The sequence below is a fragment of the Mus pahari genome, chromosome 6, assembly GCF_900095145.1.
Source record: "Mus pahari chromosome 6, PAHARI_EIJ_v1.1, whole genome shotgun sequence".
Classification (NCBI taxonomy): Eukaryota; Metazoa; Chordata; class Mammalia; order Rodentia; family Muridae; genus Mus; species Mus pahari.
Genome location: NC_034595.1, coordinates 74,316,592 through 74,344,427, shown reverse-complemented (window position 1 = coordinate 74,344,427; position 27,836 = coordinate 74,316,592). Strand labels below are relative to the sequence as shown.

The following is a 27,836-nucleotide window of genomic DNA, read 5'->3' as shown; positions in this document are numbered from 1 at the left end:
AATTAATTCTGCTCTGCATCTCAGAAAGCCATCAGTTTTGTGCTGGGGATGTGGCTCACTTGGCACAGGTGAAGTCCTGGGTTTGATTCCCTAGACTGTCATAAGCCAGGTCTAATGGGACACACCTGCAATTCCAGCCCTTGGGAGAGCTAGAGACAAGAGCATCAGAAGTTCAAGGTCATCCTCAGTTATAGAGTTCAAAGCCAGCCTAGACTGCGTGGATACCTTGTAAGTAAAAGAAACCCAAGCAACAGACCAACACAAAAGAAAACAAGCAAAGAGAACACTAAAAGTAAGCAAGCACACATCACAGCTCACCACTACTCAAGCTGCACGTCAGTCTACTTATTGACTAGAAACGTCCTAAGTGGGAAAGATCCCAGTTCTTCTCGCTGTATCTCCTAAGGAGAGGCTGAGCCCTGCCCAGATAGCAAAATCACTGTCACCAGGGCCTGAGCACTACCATTACAAAAGCATCTAGTTTTTTCACGGAATAGGCAAGGCTGAATTACCTCTTCCTCCTTCCCCTCTCACCCCTCTTCCTCCCTCCTCCTCTTCTCCTCCCTCCAACTCTTCCTCCTTCCCCTCCACTCCTCTTCCTCCCACTCCTCCTACTCCTCCCACTCCTCCTACTCCTTCCACTCCTCCTCCTTCCCCTCCCACTCCTCCTCCTTCCCCTCCCACTCCTCCTCCTCCCTCCCACTCTCCCCTCCCTCCTTCCCACTCCTCCTTCTCCTTCTCCCCTCCCCCATTTCTTTTTCATCATCATTTAGCTGCTGCTTGCTTTTAGGGTTGCACAGTTGCACGCTGGGTGTTTCCCCTGTGTGAACATCTGCACCACCAGGAAGCAGTGCTGAGGTGAGAAGAAAGCCTCCAAGCCCTGGAACTGGAGTTCCAGGTGATTGTTAGGCTCCACACTGGGAACCGAATCTGGGTCCTCTGCAAGCAAGCGCCACAAACGCTCTTAACCATTGAACCATCTCTTCAGGGACAACCCCTCCCCCACCCCGTTTTGTTTGTTGTTTGAGATAGCCCCACTTTGCTGGAGGCCTTGAGCTATCTCTTCAGCGACGACCCCTCCCCTGCCCCGTTTTGTTTGTTGTTTGAGATAGCCCCACTTTCCTGGAGGCCTTGAACTCCTGACTCTCTTGCTTCTCGTTGTGAGTGCTGAGATTACAGACATGAGCCACCATGCTTGCAGCATCAAGTTCTTTTACTTAAAAAGAATTATGACAGTTTTCTTTATTTGTATGTATGTATGTATGCACATGCACATATGTGGGGAGCCATGGCTGCATCATAGCCATTTTACATATGAAAACATTAAGTTCAAGAAGGGCAAAGACCTTGAAGAAAATGATTTCTCATTAACAAGTATGTAATACAGAAGATTAGTCTCAGAGCTCAGGCTAGCCCATCCTCCACATATGTTCAGAGCCTGCTTCTGTAGCTCCTGGGTGAGCCTCCAGATCTCTGGAAGGGAGTCCCCTGGTCCTCCTCTGGTAGGGTTTCCTTCCAGGCCCCTCCCACAGCTTGCCTAGCCAGAGACACCTACCCCACCCTGCAGCCCTCTGCCCTCCCCAGGGGTTGTCACATGCCCATCTTATCTAGGTAGAGGATACACTGCCCTCTGAGCGACCATGTGTTTGTTACCGTTGGCTCTGCCAGGCCTAGCTGGCACAGAGCAGATCTCCATGAATGCTGGATTTGTTGGGAGCTAGATATATTAAGAAGCCAGGCCAAGAGCAGAGAACAAACTCGCCAGCAGACTCAGCTGTCAGCATTTACTCCAAGGCCAGCACGCCTGCGTCTCCTCTGGCCAGGGCCTTCTGATCGACCGTTCTGCCAGAACCCCCAGTCCTTTGGCCCTGGCTCTCCTGTCTCCTCTCAAAGTCAGCCAGCAGGAATGGCAGTGGAACTCACCCTAGCAGAGTCTGCCAGCCACAGCAGGAAACCAGAAGCCTTCTCACCTCCTTGATCAACTTATGCAACAGAAGTCAGTAGGCACTGTGCTCAGCGCTGGGTGCAGATGGCAGCACAGGCCAGCTCTGGCCCCTGGCCTCACTGAGCTTACGTTCCGGTGGGGACTATACCTAATCAAGTGGACACACAAGTAGTTGTACATCAGCTAACTCTCCAGGCAGGGAAGCAATGGGACCTTTCAGGTGGATGAGCTACTCAAGCACAGGAGTCTCAGGAGGCCTGCAGGAGGAGGTGACATGGAAGACAAGGCTTGAGGAGGTGAAGTAGGCCACATAAAGGGAGTGGGGGAAGCATTCTGGAACCCTCGTATGAGAAGCTCTAAGATGGAAACGCTGGGGACAGAGAACAGGCCAGCGTAGCATAAACACTGAGCAAGATTGGGGCCAGCAAGAAATAAGACTAGAAGTCAGGTGTGGATTGTAAAAAGTATTCTGATTTTTATCACTAGAATAACAGGGTGTGGGGGGTGTCTGGGGCTGGGTTGATGCGATGCGCCCTGCACATGCCACATTCTCTCCAGTGGCTGTTCAGAACTGATGGCACAGCTAGAGAGAAGCAAGGAAGCTGGGGATAATGTAGGGAGAGGCCAGGGCTATAGGTTCAGAGACTCCAGAAATACTGAGGACTTAGAGTCTGGTGGAAGTGTCCAGAACTAAACATCTTTATTGTTTGTCTGCAACACCCTGGAGTGGGATAAGACTGCTGGGGCCACCAGAAATTTCTGTCTGAGACTGAAAACAGGGGACTTGAGTTCTCAGCTGGGTGGGGGTGGGGTGGTCCTCCCAGTCTCCTGGGAGAATGAACCCAAGACCAATCAGGATGGATGCTCAAAGGGTTCAGCCACTTCTGCTATGTCCCTATGGTGTCAAGAGACTGTTCTTCAGCTCGAGTACCTGCAGCATGGAAATGTTTCCTCCAGTGAAGCTGTGGGCAGACACTGACTCTCTGGCTAGGAGGTTGCCAAACTACAGGCCTGCATGGAGACCCAAATATCTGGGGACTTCTATCGCCTCCTCTCCCCACTTGCAGGAGCCTGCAGGAGCGTCCTTCTGTCCCTGTGTCTGTCATTAGGGAGTAAAGGGAGTCTTTATCGCTTCTTGACCTATTCACAAGCACTTTCTGGGTCACTCAGGTGACCTCTGCCCTCTGTCCCACTTTTCTGAAATGACTCTTTTGCTCCATGGCTTTTTGCAAACTCTAATCTTGTGCCCACAGGCTCCTTACAACAACCCTGGGGACCATGGTTCCATCAAAGTCTGGGGATGGGGTTTGCAGGAGGGCGTGTGTGGGGGAGACCTTTCCAGGGTGACCTCAAAGGTATTTCATGATCAACACGGTCCCAGCAGTAGTGAGTAACCAGTTCTAGTTTCCCACAGTCTTGGCTTTGCCAGGGATTAGCCAGGGTGCTTCCAGAGGGCATGCTGGGTGGTCCTGGGGGGAAACTGTGGGGAGCAGGTGTTCACCAAAGAGGGCAGAAATGTTTCCACACTTTGTCCGCTGACAGGACAGCCCTCAATGTTGGTTCAGTCTCTGTTGTTCCACTGGTCATTTATTCCCATTAAAAGCCAGAGGCCCGAGGCGGAGCTGAGGAGTAGGCAGGCCTCTGAGCAGAGCCAGCTGTGTGAAATCTGGGTGAGTAAGCTCTCAGGCCCTCAACCCACTCCATGACCTTGAAGAGCCGCCTCTGATGGTTCTCCCCCTCCTCCAAGTTATTTTTATCCAGCCTGACAGCCCTTGGCTGTGGCAGCAGTCTGGGCTCTGGGAGCCGGATGCAAACCAGGCAGCTCGTATGTCTGGTGCTGAATCCCAAGAGAATGACTCTTTGGGAGGTGCCACCATGGGGCTGCTGGTCCTCCAACCTGGGACCCCTGTGGGAAGGGTTGTGGCCTTAGATGGACTGGAGAACAGATCTGTTCTGTGTTTCACTGTTATGGGGTGAGCCACAGAGACTTCCCAGCAGCCCCTGCTTTGCTTCGTCTTCAGGGAGGGACGCAGACAGTACATTCCATCCTGTTGGCTTGGGATGGCTGAATCTCACCAGTCATCCTGACTAAGGAGGGGCGGTGTGTCTCACCTCTTCATGGCTCTGGCCATGGAATCCTTGAAGTTAAAGCTTCAACTCAGACCCAGGGTCCATGTGTGTACTGGGTCCACAGTACCTGGGGGCTCACAAGGCACCATGTAATTCATCTGCGCCAGTGGGAAATGAGGCTAAGGCTCTGAGTTCTCAAAAGGCTGCAGGGAAGCCAGGTGGCTATCAGGGTCAGTGGTGAGGAGGGCGAGGGGGGGGGGTGAGGCTCTGATGGGTGAGGAGAGGTGCCTTTGCATAGAAGCCATTTGAGAAAACAAAACAGACAAGATGGCACCATTTCAGAGCTTCAGGGAGAGAAAAAAAGAACCTTCCTCATTCCTAGGGGGTAGTTGTGGGGAGTCAGCTCAGAAAGCCCCAATTTCAGTGATTTCTGAGACCCAGGAGTGGTAGAACACTGCTCCCGCAGGCCTCCCAGTTGGCCCCGAAGGACATGGGCTGGAGATGGAACCTGACACACTGTCGTCAGATTTCCCAGCTCCAGGGGCTGTTGGGGAGGAACATGGCGTGATGGGAACTATGCTCCTGGTAGCCCTGACATCGAGGGCTGTGGGTGGAGGGGCAGCTGGCCGCTCAGGAAGATGGGCTCTCTGGGTGGAAGTCACCCCTCGGCTGGGCAACAAATTCCGCCGGGCTGGGGGAATGGTACCAGCAGGTCTGTGCACTGGTGCCGACCTCAGGGCTGAGATAGGGTAAGGGGGAGAAGAGACGCTGGGGAGCACAGGGCCTGGTACTCTTCCCAGGATGGCGAGCTGACTGCTCAGGGAAGGCAAGCCTGGACAGCTATGCAGGAAGGACCAGGGCCACACGGGAAAGGCCAGGGCACCGGTGGTCGCGGGTGAGGGCTCCATCTCTGCTGCATAGCTCTTGAGGTGGGAGAGGAGGCGAATCCGGACAGGGTCGGCATGGCTGCTGGGTCCTTCCAGGACCCCCAGGTATCTTATGACCTCAGTGAGGCATTCCCGAAACCCAATGCTCCGGAAGTCAACAGCCAGGGCTCGGGCATCAAAGAACCCTGTAAAGTAAAGGACCATGAGGGCATGCCAGGAGAGGAAGCACAGACCCTTGGGGCAAAACCTTATGGGACCTGCTGCACCTGAATAGCCTAGAAGATTAAGTGACCTTGGACTTGTCCCTTCTGAGTCCCAGTCTCTCATTAAAAAGTACTAGAAGGGCTGGAGAGATGGCTCAGTGGTTAAGAGCACTGATTGCTCTTCCAGAGGTTCTGATGAGTTCAATTCCCAGCAACCACATGGTGGTTCACAACCATCTGTAAAGGGATCCATGCCCTCTTCTGGTGTGTCTGAAGACAGCTACAGTGTACTCATATACATTAAATAAATAAATCTTTTTTTTTTTTTAAGCACTGGAAACCATATTGCATTACAAAATTTATTGTCTTCACACTTCATGATTAATTCGAGAAAACCTTGCAGTCAACATAATTTCACAAAGCGGGCTCCTGGGAAAAGACTGTGAACACAGAAGATAATAGAATAACCCTGCCTGAAAGGAAGCAAGTCTAAGGAGAGGAGAGAATGACAGCAGCCATCAGAGTAGAAGGTCACTTGAAGAAGGCTCAATTTTGTAGTGGTGGGGTCTTTAGAAGCCATCAGAGCTGGGTCAGAATCACAGACCTGCCACTTACACTGGGCACCTGACCATGGACGAGCATCCCTAAGCCTCAGTTTCCTTAGCCTGAAAATGGGGGGAGCAATAGAACCTGCTTCAGTGTGAAGAGACAGTGAAATGAAGTGGACACGCTCCAGAGATGCAATGGTAGCCTGGCAGATGCTGCACCAGAGTTAATCCTCCAGCCCAGGAGACAGTCTGCAGTGTACTATCTCCTGCCCCTGTCCCCCTACCCCCACCCTACCCTGCCATTAGGCAATGACAGCTGCCATTAGGCAAGGGATCTCTCTCTTGGCCTAATGTCACTGATGCCTGTCCCCAGAGGCATCTGCATCTCCACGGCCCTTTTCTCAAGCACCTTCTAGGCAGAGAAAGAGCAGCTGGTACTGGCTCCTGTCTGTGGTAGCAATTATCTTGTCCCTGGCTCATGGCTGGGGTCCCTCTGTGGGACAGGACAGCTCAGCAGGAGTGAGACTTGGTTCTGCAGTGTGATGATACTCGTGTCCTGTCTCTCTGTGTTTGCCGTACTCTTTCATTTTAAGCATTTATTTCTTTATATACTTTAAGACCCAGCTTAATGTCGTCCAGGCTGACCTTCAACTCATTCCGTAGTTGAACTTTGAACTTCTGATCTTCTTGTCTCCACACTCCAAATGCTGGCATAGCAAGGCCTGTGCCATCATGCTATGTATGTAGGGCTAGGGATGGGACCCGGGTTTTGTGGACAGTAGGCAAGCACTCTGCCAACTGAGCTACAGCCTCAGCCCCTGTTAATTAGTTAATTGGTTAATTTTTATGTTAATGATTCATGTAGTCTACACTGGCCTAGAACTCAGAGCCCCCTATAAGCTGACCTCCTGATCCTCCTGCCACTTCCAGAGAACTGTGATTATCTGTGCGAATCATCATGCTGGGCTGTGTGGTTCTTTTTAAACAAATGCCTGCTAAGTTACTTCACTGCAGTATTTAATTGAATCCTCATAAACGCTCTTCTACCGTACCCACTTTATAGCTGAAGAAACGCAGGGGCAGAGAGGATAAACCAGTTGTCTTTAAGTCACAGAGTTAGGAAGCCACAGAACCAGGGGTCAAATTAAAAGCCTGATTGGGGTGAGGACAGCCCACCCCCACACCCCCACCTTTCTGGTTCTTGTGAGAATGAGGTGAGATAAGGCAGCATTTTAAAGTGCTGCCCACATGCTAATCACTACTTTCTTTTTAATGGGAGAAGCATGAATATAATTCAGAGCATCTCCCCACTGGATGCCACTGTTAGGAATGTGTTCCTACGGCGGACTGTTCAAAAGGAGCTCCGGGATTAGAGTTAATTGGGTGGGTCTGCTAAACTTGAAAAATTCCTACTATCCAATCCAGACTAACACTTTTGGGGTGGGGTGGGGGTGGGGATCCTGCAGTGCTGCCTGCCCCTAGGGGCTACTGCTGAGCAGCACCAATTTGGACCCCTTAATTGCCACTGCTCTCTTCCAGAGTCTGCTCTCTTGCAGAGCTGCTCTTGGGATTTCCATCTTTGCAGCTAAGGCCTGTGAAGTCTGAAGGCTTCCAGACAGTGAAATCACCAACACACACCCAGAAGCTCTGAGACAATGTATCCATTCACCTGGAAGGCTTTGAAAAGTCACCGTGGCTCCACTGATTTTTAACATAGGCACTAACTAAAGGATGGCATGATTTGTATATTCCTATAAGCCCACACCTGCAGTGAGCATGTCTCCTAGCAGTTCCCAAGCTTAGGCCAGTGGGCAGAAACACGAATAAGATGTCTATGGCTAAAAATCTCAGGCAGGTTCCACCTTGGGTGTAGGTTGGCTGAAGCCTGGGATCCCACCGAGAATTTGCTCACCCAAACAACCCACCAACCAGGTCTTGCTGGTGAGACCTTTGGAAGCCTCTTGCCCAGAACAATCCTCTAAGACTGGGAGGAATTGAACTGAGGAAAGGGTTAGGACAAAAGGAGATACAGGAAGTAGTGAGGGAGACAATGGAAGAAGGAGGACAGCTGAGTGTAGTGCTCATGCCTGTAATCTCTGAATTCTGGCTGGGGCCGGAAGATTTGTGAATTTGAGGTCAGCTTGGGGTATGGAGTGAGACCCTTTTCTCAAAACAACAGTTACCTAACAGACTGAGAGCCAGAGGCCAGTTACAACCTACTTTGTGCAACAGTTTGAGCTCACCCCTTGATCCCCAGGGCCCTGTGTCAAAGTCCTTGTAACACGAGTAACTCCCGAGGGAGTAGAGAGCGCTGGTACCTGTGCCACCGGAGGCATGGAGCATCTTCAAGTGATCCACGGTCATCTGCAAGACCTCAGCTTTCTCCAGCTTGGAGGAGCCCTGCAGGTAGAGAAGGCAGAGGGTGCAGCCCTGCAGTTGATAGCTGTTGTTGTTCCTGTCAGCATTCACCACCTCCGGTTCCTCCCACTCCGACCACCAGAGCTATCACTTTGTCCAAACTCTCCAGATCTGAAAGATGGTCACCAGTTCACACCTTGGTCCACCTGTCTGCAGTACTTCTGGGCTGCCCTTGTAAAACCCTCCCCCGACCCCCTGATGGCCTCTATTTTTATCTTTTTTTCTCTTTTCTTTTCTTTTCTTTTCTTTTCTTTTCTTTTCTTTTCTTTTCTTTTCTTTTCTTTTCTTTTCTTTTCGTTTTCCTTTCCTCTTTCTTTCTTTCTTTCTTTCTTTCTTTCTTTCTTTCTTTCTTTCTTTCTTTCTTTCTTTCTTTCTTTCTTTCTTTTCTCTCAGCCTCCCAAGTGCTGAGATTAAAGGTGTGTGCCATTACTGCCCGGCCTGATGGCTTCTATTAAGACTGTTTCTTCTGTAACCTCCCTTTACCTTGCCCTTGGGGGGTGGGGGTCTGCCTTCTAAAACAGTCCCAGCGAATGTCAGCCTTGCTCATTCTGTTTTCTCTTCCCACAAACACTTATCTACCTCCATGGCTGTATCCACCATCACCAGACTCCACTTGCCCTGTAGATCTGCTAACCTGGGAACTCAACTCCAACTTCATTATCTCCAAGACCTAGAACATTATCTGAGCCGGAGTCCTTGCCTCTCCTCTGTTCTCTCTTGGGAAATGCTTCCTAAACCTCCAGGAAACCTGGGCTCCTATAGAAAGGGTTCAATTCTTCATGCCAGTCAGTCCCTTAAATACAGATACCAAGTCTAGTCCATGGCTGGTTCTGAGAAGGTTCTAATAAGCGTCTGTGGAATGGCTGACTTGAGCTTACTGGCCTATGGGAAGGTAGATGACGTGTGACCTCAGCCTTGGGTGTAGCGTAAGGATCTTTGAAGCAGTCCAATTCAACTGTTTGTCTGTCCACTGTAGTCCCTGCCCCCTACCATGCTCAATGACGGGTGCTCACTCTCTGAGTGGCCTGTTTTACTCTTAAAGAGTTCTAGAAACGCCAGAGGACATGTGATACAGCCGTATGCTCTGTTTCTGCTCAGATATTTACTGTCTGTAAATGTAGTAATCTGTGTAATGTAGTAGAAAGAATCACATGACGCCTCTGTTCTTTACTTTTTTCACCTGTGCAATGTGCAGAATAATCCCTATCTCTCAGGATCCCTCTTAGGGTTCAATCCAAACGAATACACATCAGATATAAAGCCCGAGATACCTTGCTAAATACAATTGTCCATTCCCCTTGTCCTCTGGCCAATAATAACTAGACATACTTGTGTATGTGTGTGTACATGTGTGGCACATGTACACCTTGTATATATGCATGTGTGTGTGGGGATGCCCATGTGTACACATATGGAGATCAGGAGATAATGTAGGAGGTCATTCTCTATTGCTTCCGATCTTATTTTTTGTCAGATTTTTATTGTTTCTATGTAGTCTGTGTATCTGTGTGAATGCATGTCCATGTGTGTAGAGGTGCCTGCAAAAGCTCAAAGACATCATCAGATCTCCTGGAGTTGGGGGGTCCTATGGAGTAGTGAGCTACTGGTTGAGAACTGCTGGATCATCTCTCCAGCCCTACATTTAAAAAATTGTGCATGTGCACATTCATGTATTTCAGAGGGCAGCTTGCTGGCATCATTTCTTTCCTTCCAGAATGTTGAGACCCAGACTGAACTCAAGGCATCACTGATTCTAACTCCTAGAATCTCCCCATCTCTGCCTCCAAATGCTGGCGCTATAGCTGTGCTCAGCCATGCAGCTGCTGTGGATTTGAACTCAGATCTTCAACAAGTGCTCATACCCTCTGTGCCATCTTTCCACAGGCAGTAGGAAATGCTGTGAGAACCACACACCCTGCCTTCTACCCACTTGGTAGTTCCTCTGACACAATCAGCAAGGCCATATACCTGTTTCTCAAAGGCAGTGGGGACCAATCGTCGCAATTCAGAAAGGCTGCTGTTGATGCGGTCTCGGCGCCGTTTCTCTATGATCTGAAATGTAACGTGGAGAAGTTCCCTGTAGGCATTCCCTCACACCTTCCAGTGTGTCCTGACAGACGCTGAGTCATATTTCCCCTCAGGACAGTTTTTCTAGGCACTAAATCTATTCTTTATTTATGGAGGACAAGAATGAAAGTTGAGAATGACAATAATTTGCTTAATGTCACACAGTATAAACTTAGAGCTGGGACTAGCACTCAGGCCTCTTGTACTGGTCTGTAGGGACAATAGTTACTGCCCATCAGGACAGGGATATGCAGTCTTAGCAGTGGTGTAGCCCTGGGGGACTCTGCTAGGCCAGTTACTGGGTCATGACAACACCAGAATTCTGAGTTTTGCTCTCTTCAGCCACAGCAGCCTTCATTCACACTGTCTCCCCTGCAATTCTGGCAACAGAATCTTCGAAGCTGGGCAGGAATTATAATCCTTCACTTTTTTGAGACAGAATATGAAGCTGGGAAAGACTGTTTGACCATGTCTTCTGGTGAGTGAGTGAGTGAGTGAGTGACTACTGGCTAGCTCTGGCTGGATCCCAGGCCTCTGGAAAAGGTGGGGTGGATTAAGATGGAGAGCCACTAGCAGTGAGCTGCCCTCAGTACATCTCCTGGCTTAACACTCAAAAGAAAGTTATGGGTTCAGGGGAAAACAGGGCAGAGGGCAGACTACAACAAAAGTATTAATGGGTGGCGCTCAGAGTTTATGGTGATGTACTCTTGTCTTAAGAATAGCCCTTTGGCAGTTGGGGATGTAGTTCAGATGGCACTGTGCTTGCATCTAGTGTGCATGAGGCCTGAATTAACTAAATCCTCAGTACTGTAAAAGCCAAGAGTGATGATGCAGGCCTGTGATGTCAGCACTTGGGAGGCCGAGACAGCAGGATTAGAAGTCCAAGGGCATCCTAAACTACAAAGTGAATTTGAAAAACAACCAAGTTAGTCTTTTGAGGTGGGTGCCACCTGTCACTCAGAGGAAGAAGCCAGGGATTGGAGGGGAGGTGGCATGCCCAGCCTCCGAGAATCCAATTGGCAGAGCTTGGGTTTGAACCTGTGAAGTCGGCTGGGATGATGGTCACGGTCCCCTAGGGATTGATGGCAAACCATGCTTGAGCATCTCGGTGACTGTTGAGCACCTCAAACACTCACCCCTCTGCGCTTCTTCCGGGCTTGCATCTGCGAAGGGCTGGGAGTAGTCAGCGGCCTGGCCATCTGGCTGCAGAGGAAGAGAAAGGCTAGTTTCTCAGAGCTGAGGGATCATCTCCCTGGCCTAGGCTGACCTGGGAGGCCCAGCTGGCAACAGGCCCGGAGGGAGTGGGGGAATGGGGTGCGTAAGGGCTGGGCTCCCAGGTGGCCACAGTCTCCTAGGCCAGGAAGGGGCGCAGAACATGCATGAGAGAGCTCGCCCGCTCTCCCTTTCTCCTCGGAGACCCATTTCTTCAGGGCCAAGACCTCCGTGCTCTCCCAGCTTCCTGCCTGGTAGCCCCTGGTGGCCACGAGTTGCTCGCTTAGCCCCTGCCCCCGTGGGCAGCAAGCGGTCGGGAACCGCGAACCGAGATGCTCCCTGTCGGGTCCTGCAACCCGATCCTGGGGGCGGGCTGACTGAGGGCGCGGGCCAGCGGCGGCCGGGCCGGGCCGGGCGGGTTAAATTTCAGAGCTAGCCGCTGAGAAGGAGCGTGGAAAGCACAGATGCCGCCGCTTCCCACGGGCCGGAGCGCCGCCGCCCGCCCTCCGCCCGGCCCGCAGCTGCCGCCTCCTCCCACGCGGCGCGGCCGGGGGCGAGGCGGAGGCGGCATCTGGGTCACAGTCTCCTCTCGCACGGTCGGGGACATTGCTCTGGCCTCCCAGGAGGCACGGGTCCGGGGTATTCTCGCTCTCCCTTCAATGTTCGTGCCTTCCCCTGCAGCTCAGGCTGGGTGATGATGGATGTTTGCTCCAACCCCAATAGTTGAATTACAAAGACTCTAGCCAAGAGGTTTCCTGCCCAGATGTTGACCAGAATAGCCGCTCCAACTGCTTCCCCTCAGGATGGCCTTTTGCTCTAACTGCCCTGTCAGATGGCAGAGGTTCACTGGAGAGCATTGAGGACCCAACCCTACTGATGCTCAGCTCCACAACTTTGGGCAAGGTGCCTCTCCTGCCGTTTTGGAATGCCAACAAACATCTCAAACATGACCTTGCTCAACACCTGCTCCTTGTTCTATCCAAGTTCTATCTCAGCAAAGGTCCCCCGTCTCCCAGCTCCTAGTCCTCTAGAACTTTCTTTGATTCAACCCTTGTCTTCACCCTCCTGGTTAAAACCTGCCTATCCCAAATCTATATAGTTTCATCTCTCTCTTCTTGATCCCCTTGCTCCTCTATGTCTCTCACCCGCAGGCTTACAAGAAGAACTTTTCCTTGGGTCCTCTGTACCCTTTGCACGGCCACTATCAGTGATCATTGAAATGCAAACTTGATCTTGTCCATCTTCAATCTCCTTGGTGGCTTCTCAGTGCTTTTAAGACCCATCCTTTGTTTGGTCCAACTGATTCCTGTCACCTCTTAGTTCTGATTGTCTCTTGCTCTGCATGCTCCAGTCTGCGAAAGCACCAACTGCCCTACATTTGCATATGTGTTCTGTGCTCAAGAAGTCTCTGGTTCAGCCCATCTCCTCACCACAAGTTTAACTTCATCTGTCCTTCAGATTGCCACCAAATGTCACCTCCTTTAGGAGCTCCTCCCTGCCCCCTCTTTTCTTTACAACTGTTAGTCCCTGATGTTCACTTTCCCAGGCTCCTGCATCCACATTTATGTTGGCTTATTGTTTTACTCTTGCATGATTATTTGATTAACGTCCATCTCTCCGACAGGCCCATGAGTGTGGAGTGTGTGTCTGTCTCGCACACTAGTTTAGCTCACGTCCTCAACAAGCATGGGACATGGCGGAGCTTGTGGTAGGATTTCTTACTTCCTTTCCTTTTTTTACTGTCACAGACAATGGAGATACCCCAGAAATCTGCCTTCTGGGCCTTTGTGGAATGGGGACGTATGTGGCTCGCCAGGAGGGTCTCAGCCTATGTGACTATCTTCGCGGCATCTGAGGTTGGGTTATTTTCATCAATGCCTCCCAGAAAGGTGGCTTTGGGAGAGAGCAGATACCACATGCTGCAGGTCTGTTCCAGGCACATCTGGGAAAATGTATCTCTCACCCTCACATCTGGACAAACAGAGCTGCTCAGAGGCCTGTGAAAACCCCTGGGAGCCAGGGCCCTGGAGGCAGGGCCTGAGATCTGTGGGGCAGCTTGTTTACAGAGCGTCTCTGGTTCACTGGGGACAAGCTCTAAGAGCCAAGGTACATAAGAAACACAGCCTTTGTTTCCTTGGCAAGATAAAGCGTCTCTCTGGGTATTGGGTTAGCCTTGCGCACGTCACTGCCTCTCAGTCTGATCCCTCCTCAGGGACCAGCTGTCAGAGGTTGACACAGCAACACTCGGCTCCAGAGCCAAGGGCACTTTCCCCCAAGTCCCACCTTTCCCCAGTCTCTTGGTCAGTTCGACCCTGCCACATGATCTGCCCCTTCCTCTCAATTTCCCGGGCTAGTCTCACCTTACAGTTTGCTAGGCACCGCTGCCAAGTGTCTCCCCTCTGGGTTTTACAAAAGTCCATTTTCCAGATGAGGATGCTGAGCCTCTGGGGGCCAAAGTGGCTTGTCCAGCCCACACAGCTGCTCAAGAGCAGCATCATGGGAACTTATCTTCTGGCTCCCAATTCAGCATTGTTTTTCTTCTTAAGTCTGACTTCCTGTCTGTCTGACTAGTCCTCCAATCCCCTTATCCTCAAGGCTCCCAGCCAGAGCTCACCACAGCCCGGGATCTGGCTCTGATAGTGAGAGGCGGGCTGGAAGACTCCTCTGAGCATCTAGGCAGATCTTCATGGCCCTAGAAAGGAGGTGGTGAGCTCCGGGATCTCTGAGGGCCTCCTGCATCTCCTCAGTGAAATTCCCAGGCAGTCTCTTCAGGTAGTGCGGCTTTCTAAGTGGCCTGCTTGCTAGTCCTAAACACCCCCAATCCCAACTATACCTGGGGACTCCCCTGTGTGGGTCCCTTGGAGGTGACTCCACTCATTTAGTAACAAGCCAAGGAAGCCCTCCAGTGCTGTAATGGATGGACAATCACAGAGTTAAGACCATTTGTAAAATGAGAATAGGCAGAGAGACCAGCCACCCAGCAGAGAGGAAAATTCAGAATCAGAGTCACATCTACTGCCTTATTATTACACATACTTTATGTGTATGGGTGTTCTGCCTACATGTAAATCTGTGACAGAATAATGCATTAGATCCCCTAAAACTTGGGTTACAGGCAGTTGCGAGCTGCCAAGCAGGTGCTGAGTGTCAATCCCAGAAGAGTCAGCCCGTGCTCTTAACCACTGAGCCATCTCTCCAGCCCCACACTACTGGCTTTGAACTCAGCACTCAAATACGCGTCACCCCACCATGTCTCCCTTGTAGGCTGCACTTTCTTTTCTAGACAGCAGTGCATATCCATTTGTCTCACTTATTGCACAACAGATCTTAGGGGACACGTGGCAGATGCCGAGTTGAGAATCACGCCCAGTAACGCAGCCTTTCCATTTCCAGTTTTCCCATTGAACCTCGCTGCCTCATGAATGCGGCACCCTCGCCACCGTGTGACACTTATTAGAAGCTACCTGGTGCCAGAGCAAGAAGCTATATATGTAGATATAGCCTCACCCATGCCTCACCCTCAGAGGCACAAACAAACAAACAAACAAACAGACAGAGAAAACGTCAGTTCAAGAAAGGGTAAAAAGTCACTTACACAAGGAAATGGCATAGAGGGACTCAGGTCTCCCTGATTTTAAAGACCACCAGGTGCCTTCAATCGTAAAGGAACAGCACACAGACCCTGACTCCCAGGCTGACATATTGGAGCTACTCGTGAAATATTTGAAGATGAGTAAAGGAGAGGCTTTATTCTGTGTGGATCCAGACTGTTTCAAGGGCCCAAGTTCACACACAAGAGCTCTGTGGGTGATTCCCATGGGCAGGACAGGATGCTATTATCACCAGGCAGATGTCCTTGGTGACATCAGAACACACCATGCCCCTTTGGTCTCACAGCTCTGAGTATGAGGGATTCTGTGCTGCTTCTGACCCCCAGAGTCTGGCTGCCCTAACCCCGCGGCCCCTGCCACAGTTTATCTGGCTTCCTTTGTACACGAAACTCTTCTTCTCTGGGAATTCCCTGAGGGCAGAGGCTGGGCAGGATCCATCTGGGCTTGGGTGCCCAGTCCAGGGTCTAGGCCACAGCAGGCATCGTTCAGCGGTCTCTGAATCGAAGCATTTATGTCTGCTGGGGGAAGGGCCCTTTGCAAAGTGCTACAAAGAGGCATCTATAAGTCAGATGGCCAGATGTCCAGCTGCTTTCCCTCCTTGGAACAGTCTGGTCTTCTAGACCAGACCCTAACAATGGACTCTGGCTAAAATGACAAAAAGAGATATAGGGGGGAATCCTGCAGTGACCTTTACACCTTAGCCCTAATGCTACCACCACCAGGAAGGTGTTCTCATCATCCGGGGCTGTGAGGGGCCCCTCCCCACTTGGGAGCCCTCAAGCCCACAGTCTGATTCTCCCATCGTATTCAGAGCCGCCGTGTCCCTCAGCAGATACTTCTCTGGCTGTATGCCCACGAAGGATAGAAGCCGGTCTGATCCACCTCAGCTCTCTGCCATCGACTTTGTACTCTGGTTCCTGAAGACCCTATAGCATTGAATTTGAGATCCTCTGTTCGCCATTACCATGTGGTGCTAGGCCCCTCCCTATCAGCAGAAGCAGGCTCTGAGAATTAGTTCTCTTAAGTAGCAGATTCTGCTAAGTAATTTTTAAAAGGATTTACATAAGGAATTATATTATACATCCCCAGACCTAACATGTAAGATTTGAGAATGAGAGAGAGAGAGAGAGGCTCTCTGCCCTTTTTAGATAGGATCTCACTAAGTCAAAAGGTAGCTCTAGTTACTTATAGAGATCGTCCTGCCTCTGCCCTCTAAGTGCTAGGATTAAAGGCATATGTCCCCACATCTAGCTGTAGCCTCTTAAAAAAAAAAAAAAAAAAAAAAAGATGTGTGGTGGTGGCGGCGCACGCTTTTAATCCCAGCAGTTGGGAGGCAGAGGCAGGTGGATCTCTGGGTTTGTGGTCAGCTCAGTCTACAGAGTGAATTCCAGGACAGCCAAGCTACACAGAGAAACCATTGAGAAAAACCTAAGCAAACCAAAAAAAGTCATTCTATGTATGTGTGCACGTGCTGGGGCATGTACAGGGTGGTCAGAGACAAATAAGGTTTAGTAGAGCAAGAGACTGCTGCTCCAGAAGCCGGTTCCTTTTCTTTCCATTCGCATCCTCTTCTCTATGTGGAAACAGACCTACGCGGGGGAACCGAAGGCTCAGAACTGCATGGTGACAGGGCACTTGGCTAGCATGCACCAGGCTATGGATCCAATCCCTAGCACTGAATGGAGAAAAAGGAAGAAGGAAGAAGAGGAAGGGGAGGAAGAATGGAAAGAAGAAAGGGGAAGAAAGGGAAAGCTCTCAGGTGAGTCGGTGGCGGCTGTGGGCTAGGTGGCAGGGCCTGGAGACTCTTTCAGAGAGCCTGACACTAACACTAAGCACTCACCATGAGCTACTGCTAAGGCCTTGACATTTTTCCGTTTGATTTTTTTACACCCACTATGAAGCTGGCTTTCTCTTTTATACCCATTTTATAGATCAGAAAACTGAAGCTTATGGAGTCACCGAGCTGAGAGGTAGGAAGGATTGTACATGTTCAGTTTGTTCCACAGGGTAGAAGTGAGATTATTTAACAAAAGCGGAACTGCATGGACGCCTTGGGTGGTTTGGTGGAGGGGTACTGAAGATTGGAGTCTAGGCGTTTGCAAGTTGGCTATTATTTTCCTCGGTACCTAAACCCAAATCCCAGTATGCTCAAAGGGAAACGGACACAGCCCCCAGTCCTTGTGTACTATGTGAAAACTGCTACCAAAGAAGAATGGAATTGGGGAAACGCAGATGTCTTCATAGTAGACAAATGATGGGCAATGGAATGCCGTACCTACACCTATGAAGGTTCCCTAGGTCTGCAGGAAAACTTCTCAGGGGTGTCCCTGGGGGTAGCCAAACGACAGAATACCCTCCAGCTGAACTGTCCTCCTATCCCAGCTCCCTGAACCATAGTTGGTACAGGGTGTTACGGTTCAGGGTACCCAGGAATCCGCCGCATTTGGTGCTATGGACGCACTGGAGTTGCTGCACACGCCCCCGCGTTTTGGCTGACACCTGAGGGCTGCGCACAAACTTGAGTGTGCTGGACTTTCTCATCCCCCGACAGCCCTCGCGCCACCCTGTCTTACCTAAGATCGTTCTCCTGACCCACGTCGATGGGTCCATCAGACTCGCCGTCGGAGCCACTGGGCGCTCTGGGCCGCTTCATGGCGAAAGCTGGCTGCGGGGTCCCAGCCCTGCGATCCCTGGAGTTGGTTGTTAGGCCCCGCCTCAGCCCCGCCCCGGCCCGGGAGCCGACACCGCCCTTTCCCAGGGCCCTTTCCTGCACCGCAGCCCGGGGCGCCCCGGCGCCCCCTCGCCCCCGCGGTGACGCGCCACCGAACCGTGGGAAGGCCCCGGGCGGTCACCGCCCCCATCGGCCGCTGGGAGGTCCGGCTCCGCTCCACCGGCGCTGCCTGGGCTGGCGCTCTGGGTGGCCTTGGGCAGGTGCCCTGGGAGGCCCCACGGGGAAGCCCAGAGACTCCGGATCTGTCCCTAGTTCTGTGCGACAGACTTCGCTTTGCAGTGCCTCAGCTTTTTATAAGGGTCAGGACCTGTACCTTCCTGCTCCAGGGCGTCCAGGGCGTCCAGGGCAGGCAGATAGGTTTGGAAAGGTTACTGGGCGGTGCCTGTGACCCCTTGGAAGTAATTCCTCAGTCACTTCTTCCATAGGGGACCAAAGCTGATGTGGTAGTGGTGGTGGTGGTGGTGTGTGTGTGTGTGTGATGTGTGTGTGGTGTGTGGGTGTGTGTTGGAGGAGTTACATGCACAGTGGGATTCTCAGAACTTCTCGAAGTCCTTTGGTGAGCCCCCAAAGGGGTGGCTGCTGCTTGCCAGCTGAGAAGGCTGGAGGAGGGGAGACAGGGTCATAGAGCCCAAAGTGGCATCGAACTTGATGTGTAGCAGAGGATGACCTTGAACTACTGATCCCTGACCCTTCTGCCTCTGCATCCCAAGTGCTGGCTTTACAGTGGCCAAGATCTCTGAGCTTCCAACTTGTAGGAGGGAGCGCAGGAAGGGACACGGTGGGGAGGGTGTGGTGGTTGGTGGGGGTGTCCCTGGGACTCACCCCAGTTCATTTAATGACAGCTGTCCTGTCAGACATCAGGGAGAGGAAAGGAGCCTTTGGCTTCCTTTTCTGGGGGAGCCTGTCTGACAACAGACAACTATTTAGTCAGTGAGAGTTCCTGTCCTTGTGCCTAGAGATTCACCTGCCGTCCTCCTAGGTCGCCGTACTCAGAGAAGTGCAGAAGTGCAGAGGGAAGCTGAGGGAGGGCAAACCCTCCAAGGGGAACTTTCTGCGGGGTGGCAGGGAGATGGTGGAGGTGGGTGCGGTGGGCGGGGGACCAGAGGCGTCCTCTCCCTTTGTCCTGCTCACTGGGATAGGCACAGAAGAAAGCCAGCTTTTGGTGTAGGAAAGTGGGGTTGTTCACCTGAAGCTGACTACACTTTCACCATAGTCACATCTGCTTGCAGACACTTCCTGATGGGAAAGAATAGGCCTCTTGCCATTCAGACACACACATAACCACTTGGCCAAGCACAGAAACTCATCATGCACATAGATGACCAGATATGACTAGCATGAACGGTGGGCATCAGGAAACTCTGCTAGCCACCGAAGCCACAAGCACCAATTCTCCTGTTCTGAATGCCCTCAGCACTCACATAATTTCTGTGGGCACATGCCAAAGCAGTGAGAACCTCAACCAGGGTAGAGATTGCCCAATGCATGCACTAGGCATTTCCTAGAAAGGCAGATACTTGCTCTATGTGATTGGCTGAGAGAGAAAGGGTTGGCAGATTTACAGGGGAAGGTAAGGGCTCTGAAGTGGGCATGTTCTCGAGAGACGTCCGAGACGTCCCAGGTCCTCAAAATATACTGCACAGTTAAATAGAAACTATGGGGTTCTGCAAAGAGATCTAAGTTTGGAAGCCATTAGGTAATGGATGACCTTTAAAGCGTTGGGAGAGGACAAAAGGATGGAGAGGCGGAGCCTTTATTTACTGTTTGGTGAGTACTTCACGGCAGCTGGAAAGGTACCTAACTCAGTGGTTCTCAACCTTCTTAGTGCTGTGACCTTTTAACACAGAGTCTCCTGCTGTGGTGACCCCCAACCATAAAATTTAGTTTCATTGCTACTTCATAACTATAATTTTGCTACTGTTATGAATCATACTGTAAATATCTGTGTTTTCTCTTGTGGTCTTAGGCAACCCCTGTGAAAAGGTTGTTCAACTCCCCAAAGGGTCTCGGCTCACAGGTTGAGAACTGCTATTCTAAGTGTTCTGTACATTTTGATTCATTTAACCCTCAATTGGCCAAATGAGAGGAGATGGGTAGTTAGAGTAACTCTGGCAGAAGAAGAGCTGGAATTCCACAACACAGTTTGATTTCAGAGGCAAATAACTTGGCTTTATTAGCTTATAGAGCCCTCAGACATGAGGCCATGCAATCTAGCTCTAAGCCTAGTGCTATGCAGTCAGTACAGCGGCCTTCAGACACATGCCTAAAGAACTTGGAACCAGGTTGGCTTGAATTTCTGATTGCAACACAACAGAATTTTAAAAAATTACATCTATTTATTTATTTAGTGTGTGTTTCAACTCTGGTTTAGTGGAAAGCACCTTTATGTGCTGAGCCATCTCTTTAAAATACATATATTTTAATTAAAATTCAATTTAATTAAAATTCATATATACAAAAATTTAAAATGCATATATTTTAATTCCGTTTTTTTCTTTCACCCTCTTCTTTCCCTCTTTATCACCCTATTCTTTTTTTTTTCTTTTATCTCTTTTGTTTTTTTTCAAGACAGGGTTTCTCTGTGTAGCCCTTGCTGTCCTGGAACTCACTCTGTAGACCAGGCTGGCCTCAAACTCAGAAATCTGCCAGCCTCTGCCTCCCAAATACTGGGATTAAAGGTGTGCGCCACCACTGCCCAGCTCCTTTTTCCTATTTTTAATGTCAGTATTGTAGCCCAGGCTGATATTGAACTCAAGAGCCTCTAGCCACAGCATCCTGAACGCCAAGATTATAGGTGTGAGCCATTAATTACATCTTGCTTTTTTTCCTGCCCCGCTGTGGCTCCTAGAACATCTTTGGTTGTATAAACAGCTCCCATGATGTTCTCACTGGCTTAGTGCTAACCCAGAACAGGCCGTCTCAACCTTTATACTACTGATATCTGGGGCTGGGCAACTGCAGCTTGGGGCTATTCTGTGGCCTATAGAATGTTAAACGCTAACCACTTCCCGCTAGATGCAAGCAGTATTTTCCAGAAAAATCTACAGATAACACCAAACAGGAGAAATTGGCCCCAGTTGAGATGTACTGCTCAAAGCAACTCCTTACAGGCAAGTAAAACCTGCAGACCGTGGGCCACTTGCGCCCAACATAAACATAAAACATTGAGTGAGTGTGTGTGTGTGTTTAGAAAGAAACATCAACAACTCTATCGCATAGTTCTTGAGTATGAACCTTGTAGAAACAGTGTCATGTGGCAATGTAAAAGTGTAAAAGACTGGACACACCTGGAAGACTCAGGAGAAGACTCAGGTTGCTAGCGAGAAGCCTCGGAAAGGAAGGAAGGAAGGAAGGAAGGAAGGGAGGGAGGGAGGGAGGGAGGGAGGAAGGAAGGAAGGGAGGGAGGAAGGAAGGAAGGAAGGAAGGAAGGAAGGAAGGATACTCAGAAGAAGGCTGGGAGAACCAAGAATGCTCAGCGGGGGCCAAAGAATGCTGCCTGGACTTGGCTATGAGCCTTTACAATGCCACCAGAGCATGTCACCTCCCACTCACTCAGCATCACCCACAGACTCCCCATCATATCCTAAACCAAATGCTAGCTGCTCCTCATGCATCTACACAGGGCAAGTGTGTAATCTATCATCTATAGCCTCAGTATCTTTAAGATCGAAGGGAAGCAATACTGGTACTTACTCCCTAGCGGTCCAGGGTACACAAGGTGTGGCCACCTAGTGAGTACTTGTCTCTAAGCATCTCTCTAGCTTCATCCTCTGCCGGCTTCTGCCTCACTTCTGCGGAGACCCCAGTCTTCCTTCCTTCCTCCCTGCTGGTGCTCCATGCTTGTCCCTCATTCTGAGTCCTGGCTATGCTACTTTTTCCTCCCAGGATCTCCTTTTGTGTCAGATCATATCAGATCTCACTTTATCCAGTTCTTTGCTGTCACATCCCCAGAGAGGACTCTCCTGACTGCCCCAAAGTAGCCACCAGCCCCCCCCCCGCGCATTGGTCTGTGCCTCTACCTCTCCATAGCCTTTCCACAGCATCCAACAATATAGTTGACATTATCTTAGACACGTCTACTTATTCACTGTCCATGCCCATAAGAAGGTAGACTGATTGACAACAGAGGCATGTGTCTCATATCTACTACTGAGTGTCCAGCATCTGGAACCATGTATGGCAGGTAGCAGGTAAGTAATAAATATGTGCGTTGGAAGAACAGTAGTTTGAGAGGCAGGACTGGGACTGTACACTAAACCAGGGGAGAGAAGGGTGGAGTCTAGCTAGGGTCTGTTTGCTTTTGCTTTGTTTTAATATGGGTAGGCATTAAAAAAGGCTTCCAAGCTAAGCATGGTGGATCTCTATGAGTTCGAAGCCCGCCTAGTCTACACAGCAATTTCCAGGCCAACGACAGCCAGATTGGTGGGCAGGGAAGTGTGGAGAAGAGCAGTCCCTTAGACTGAGGCTGTCTGACACTCCAAGGGCCGCCCAGATGTACCCCTTTGCTTGCTTCTGATCCCTTCACCATCGGCCAACAGAGGGCTCCTGCAGAGTGTCAGACAGTCACTACGCTCTGGCCCTGAGCAGGTAGGGGACATTCAGGGACAGGTTTCAGCTCTGGTGGTACTTTCTCAGTCTCCAAAGCCACACTAGGTCAGTCCCATCTCCTCTCAGATCACCAAACAGATGTGGCCCAGGCTCTAAATGGTTAGCTTCAGAGGCTGCCATCCAGGGAACCAACTTCCCAGGGTCCTCTGCTGGGCTGACCACGGGGCCTCTCACACTGTGGGAGAGACAGATCTCAGGGTGGCTGACCACGGGGCCTCTCACGCTGTGGGAGAGACAGATCTCAGGGTGGCTGACCACGGGGCCTCTCACGCTGTGGGAGAGGCAGATCTCAGGGTGGCTGACCACGGGGTCTCTCACGCTGTGGGAGAGGCAAATCTCAGGGTGGCTGACCACGGGGCCTCTCACGCTGTGGGGGAGACGGATCTCAGGGTGGGGTGCAAGAGATGCTCTGGCAGCAGCTGGCTAGTTAAGAATTGTGCAATAATTTACATCTGTCTTGGGGACAGCTTTGGAATCCCCATAAAAGCAGGAACTGTGCCGGGCTTGTTGCTGTTAACTCCCGCCGTCTGGTAGAGTCTGGCACATTGTAGGTGTTTGGTACAGGCTGGCTGAAAGTCTAGTGATAAGAGAGACGGGAGAGTCCCTGAAGGCCTCTATCTTTCCTGTGGATGAGGCAGTGCTGGGATCAACCAGGACTTCCCTTTGTCGGGAACGTCTTTGGGCCATGTGGCTTCTTTGCAGTGCCTTGCCGCTCTGCTCCCTTTGTGTCAGAGGCTCTGGCATCTCCAGAGGGGCAGGAATACTTCCGGGTGCACACAGTGTGAAAAACTTTGGTTTTTCACACCTATAAAATGGGCTAGTGACACTCTCGCTGCCATTGGCTCGTGGGGGATGACATGACACACCGTGCCTGGTGTCCAGAGGGTGCCTCTTACGGTCAGCCGTTGTCTCTGTCTGTCCTCTCTCCCTAGGTGGTTCGTTCACACCCATGGCTTCACCTCCTACAAGCCAGTCATTCTCAAAGTTGTGTCTCCTGTGAGGCCTGAGACTTAGCCCTATGCATCTCACTGTGTAGTCTTGTCCTTCTCTTCTTACTCATGCCAAGTGCTGGTTAGGGCATTCTGGGGCGACCCTGACCTCCCCAGACTCTGTGCCAAGGTCCAGATGTCAGCTTCCCAGCAGCTGCTTTTCTGCTGTTTTCCAGCCTGAGAACACTCTGAGCTTCCTCGTCTCACTCCCTGACCCCTGCTCATCTCAGGCCCTTCCTGCCCTCCCCGTCCCTCCTGGGACCCATCAGAGCTCACTCTCCACCTCCACAGCTGCCACCACAGCTGGTCACTGACGGAATGTGCAGCTGCTGTGAGCCACATGTGTGGACAGGCAGTGCACAGCTTCCCCTGGGGCTGGTGGGGATGCGAGTGAGACCATCTGTCTTTGTCTGTTTGTCTGTCTGTAACATATACACACAAACAAAGACACACACACACACACACAGTCTCTGGTCTGTATAATATGGGTGACAGTATGGGCTTGGTTCTTTTTTCTTAGCCCTGGGCTATAGAGGTCATGGTGTTCGTGTTGTCCCTTGGGAAGGTTCCTGAGAGTGACCTGAAGCCCCGATGCTGTTGCTCAGCCACGTCCCCACTTCCATGTTGAAAGAGCACAAGTCCCGGAATGGCCGCTCAGAGCTGGAACAGCCTTCGGAACCTCCTCAGCTTTCCCAGGCCCTAAGAGACAGCCTTCTGTGGAGGAAGCCAGAGGCTCCAGACACATTCCAGAGCCCCCTTGGCAGCACCCAGGGGCTCTGGGGTAGTGCCAGTAGCATCTGTCCTGGTTCCCACACTCTGGCCCCGTTGGAATCTCACAGATTTCTCTTCCATGTGTTCATGATGTCAGTAGGACCAGGACACTGTGGGAGGCAGGGAAGGGCTTCACTTCCTGAAGTCAGATGGTTGTGGGAGTGGGGGCGGGGATAGAGGGAGAAGCTGGTCCTTACCATGCTCACACACGATGATAGATGGCTCACTCCCTGGCTCTCAGGCCTAACTGGGTCCCCAAACCCTGCACAGCTCTCCTCAAACCTGGGCCTCATCTGCAGCGTGGGAGGAGAGGATTTTCCTGTGTACAGACTAACTGGTATGGTCCTTTTTTCCCCCCTCATATAAGATTTTGCTGTGCAGCTCAGGCTGGCTTTAAACTTGTCATCCTTCCTCTTTAGCATCCCTGAGAGCTGGGATTACAGGTGTGTACAACCCCAATAATTAAGTCCTACCCCCATAATTAAATCCTTTTTACTTTTGGGGGGGTAGGGGTGGTAGAGGGTTCAGGGTCTCATGTAACTTAGGCTGGTCTTTAACTAACTGTGTGGCTGAAGATGGTCTTGAATTTATGATCATCCTGCCTCCACTTCTCAAGTCATAAGATTACAGGTGTGTACCACCATACCTTGTTTTATGCTGGTGACCAAACCCAAGGCTTTATGCATGCCAGTTAAGTACTATATAAACTGAGCTCCATTCCCAGACCATTAAGGAATCCTTCCTTCCATTTTATGGTGTGTGTGTGTGTGTGTGTGTGTGTGTGTGTGTCTGTGTGTCTGTGTGTCTGTGTGCATGTGTGTGTATGTACAAGCGCACACAAGTGTGGAAGTGAAAGAGAAACATGCAGCTGATTCTTTTCACCACATGAATTCTGGGGATCAGGCTTGGCAGCAGGTGCCTTAACCTGCTAAGCTGTCTTGCTGGCCCCCAAATTCAATCATTCCTTAAGGCCCCAAAGCAGCCATTTCTGCCTTTGCCCACCAAGGTTCGGCCCCACTGGGAACATGGAGTAGAAACAGCCCTGGACATGAAAGTCAGGACCAGGGACTGGGTGAGGACCCAGCCAAAGGCTCTCTCCTCTGCCTCCAAACTCCCTCTCTGATGTTTTTATATGAAGCTCAATGGTGGTGAGGGTCCAGGCCTTGGGAAGTAGTTGATGTGGCTGAAATTGGAGCCTGCCGGGTCCTTATGTTGTCAGGGAAACCACACTTCTTCTTCACTTCTCAGTGATGATGGAGACGTTTAAGAACACAAGCCCCAGTCACGTGCTTTCCTGAGTGTCGCCAGACATGAGCCAGTGGCCCAGAAAGGCTTATTAGTGCTTCCCAGAGACAGAGGCTGAATCCAGTTAGAGAGGCAAGGGATTTCCTGGAGAACCAGCTTGGAAGGATAGATGGGAGGGAGGGAGAGGGACTGGTGGAAACTCCTGGAGCAGTTTCCAGGAGATTAAAACCTTCCATCTTGGAGGGAAGCTTGTTCAGACACACGATGTTCCAAGGGGAGGCAAAAACAGTCCATTCTATGGGGAAGCACTCTTTCGACATGCTAAGCTGCCTGGAAGGGGCCAAGACCAGCCAAGCCACCTGGAAGAAATGCACCATCTGAGTTGTCTGGAAGAGGCAGAGTCCAGCCCAGCTGCCTGGAAGATACTCAGACCAGACCAGCTGCCTGAAAACGTCACCCCCCTCCCCCATGCTGAGCTGCCTGCAGGCTGTGCAGTGTGCTCCGGGTTCCCAGTTTCCATGAGGCATCACTCATGGTGGGGTGGGCTCTGGTGATGCAGCTGTCTGCATATGACTCACTTCTGCTCCTGTAAGTAATCCCTCACCCATACTCCCGTAAACAACCCCAGTGACACTCACTGGCTCACCAGGTTGGACTCTGGTGGTACCCTTACTTTTAAGCCTGTCATCGCTTCCTAATTTGGGGTGATAGATGTTTGTTCCGGTCTCCCGGGAATTACGTGACACAACATGGGACTCTGACCTCTGAAGGAAAGGGGAGAGGAAGGTGCCTTACATAGTAAGAGTCACTGGCAATCGTTTGGTTCTGAGGGAACCTTGGTCCAGGGTAGACAGGAGCGTCTTCCTTTCTGCAGAGAGAGCCATGTGTTATACCTGGGGATGTGGCTCAATAGGTAAGTGTTCTTGTGGTTTATGTATGAGGGAGGCTCCAGGTTCAATCTCCAGTACCCAGATAAGAAGCGGGGCACAGTCACACACACTTGTAATTCTGGTCCCGGAGCTTCCTGACACTGAACGGAGGTTCAGCGAGAGGCTCTGTCTTCAGGGAATAAGACAGGGTGTGACAGAGAAGAACACCCGATGACTTCCTTTGACTTGCTGTACATGCTTGCACACACACACACACACACACACACACACACACACAGTTATTTTTATTTAAAAGAAGAAAAAAAAAAAAAAAGAAAAGAAATGTGTGGCGTTTGTGTCCTTAGCATGCCCAGCCACCTCTGGCAATACTCTCAGGGAAAAGCATTTCACAGCAGTTCTGAAGGCGTGACCCTGCAGCTGATAGGCGGGGACACTCTCTCTGTGGAAGCAGGTTTCTCTGGCAGAGAGATCCCCAGAGCATGTCCTCTTGCCTCCCGTGGAGGTGTGCTTTACAAGGTCACCCAGCAAGCATGTGATGAGTTCGCACCTGGAGCTACGGCTGCGGCTGCGCTGTCCTCATGGTGTGGTGAGCTCTATACCACACGGAGCGCCCAAGGCTTCAAGACAGGACTTTGCTGGAGCAGAGAAAGAAGGAAGATTCTGACTTCTGTGTCCACCCCCACCCCTGGTTTCTATGATGACAGTCAGCTGCGGATAATGTTAGACTGTGCGGCCTGTGAGAGGAAATAGCTCATGAGGGGCTGCCCTCGTGAATGTGGCCAGTGTCTTTGGGAAAGAGAGCGAGACAGCCTCTTTGTCCCTCCACCCCACAGTGAGGTGGCCTCCGATGACACAGAAAGGACACTCAGCAGACACCAAAGGGCCCTTGATCCTGGGTTTCTGCCCCCAGGGGTTTGAGCTTTTTCTTTTTGGTTCTTTGCTCATTCATTTGTTTGTTCTTTGAGACAGTGTCTCTCTCCTGGCCATTTAGGAACTTGCTATGTAGATGGGGTGGCCTTGAACTCACAGAGTTCATCCTTCCTCTGACTCCTGAGTGCAGGGATTAAAGGCATGCACCACCATGCCTGGCCTGAGAAATAAGTTTCTATGCTGCCCAGCTTATGGTAGTTGTAGCAGCTAGAGCAGACCAACACGTGCACGAAATCAGGCAAAGCACGACATTTCAGAGGGAATGGTTCCAATCTGGAGCAACAGTTTAGTGCTCCAATTTCCTTTCTGTATCAGACAAACGCTTTTCTTTTCTCTGCAAGATGTAAATAGAAAACCCCACTTCTATCTCCAACTCAGGAAAAAGGTAGTGGGGTAAAGAAAATCAATATTTTTGTCTCTATACAGAGGGCCCTGCTTCTCTTGAAAGTACCATAGGAGACCACTCCACACACTTATGCCCATAGTCACTCAGATGAAGAGAAATGCACCACTTCTGAGATCTGGAGACACATTGTGCAAACTAAGTAAATGGCAGCTCAAATTTTCTGAGGGTTTTTTTGTTTTTGTTTTTGTTTTTTTTGAGAAAGGTTTTGTGTGTGTGTGTGTGTGTGTGTGTGTGTGTGTGTATAGCTCTGGCTGTCCTGGAACTCACTTTGTAGACCAGGCTGGCCTCGAACTCAGAAATTCGCC

General features: G+C 50.8%; 1 protein-coding gene across 1 annotated transcript; it reads right to left on the bottom strand.

Moving 5' to 3' along the window:
• Positions 1–1,259: 1,259 nt before the first annotated feature.
• Positions 1,260–17,680, bottom strand: Heyl (hes related family bHLH transcription factor with YRPW motif like). The gene is made up of 5 exons (XM_021200658.2): positions 17,535–17,680; positions 11,275–11,341; positions 10,040–10,123; positions 7,972–8,053; positions 1,260–5,087 (listed from the first exon to the last, which is right to left on the bottom strand). Exons 1-5 carry the CDS (start codon positions 17,612–17,614, stop codon positions 4,420–4,422), a joined length of 981 nt encoding a protein of 326 aa, XP_021056317.1. The 5' UTR covers positions 17,615–17,680; the 3' UTR covers positions 1,260–4,419.
• Positions 17,681–27,836: the final 10,156 nt, after the last annotated feature.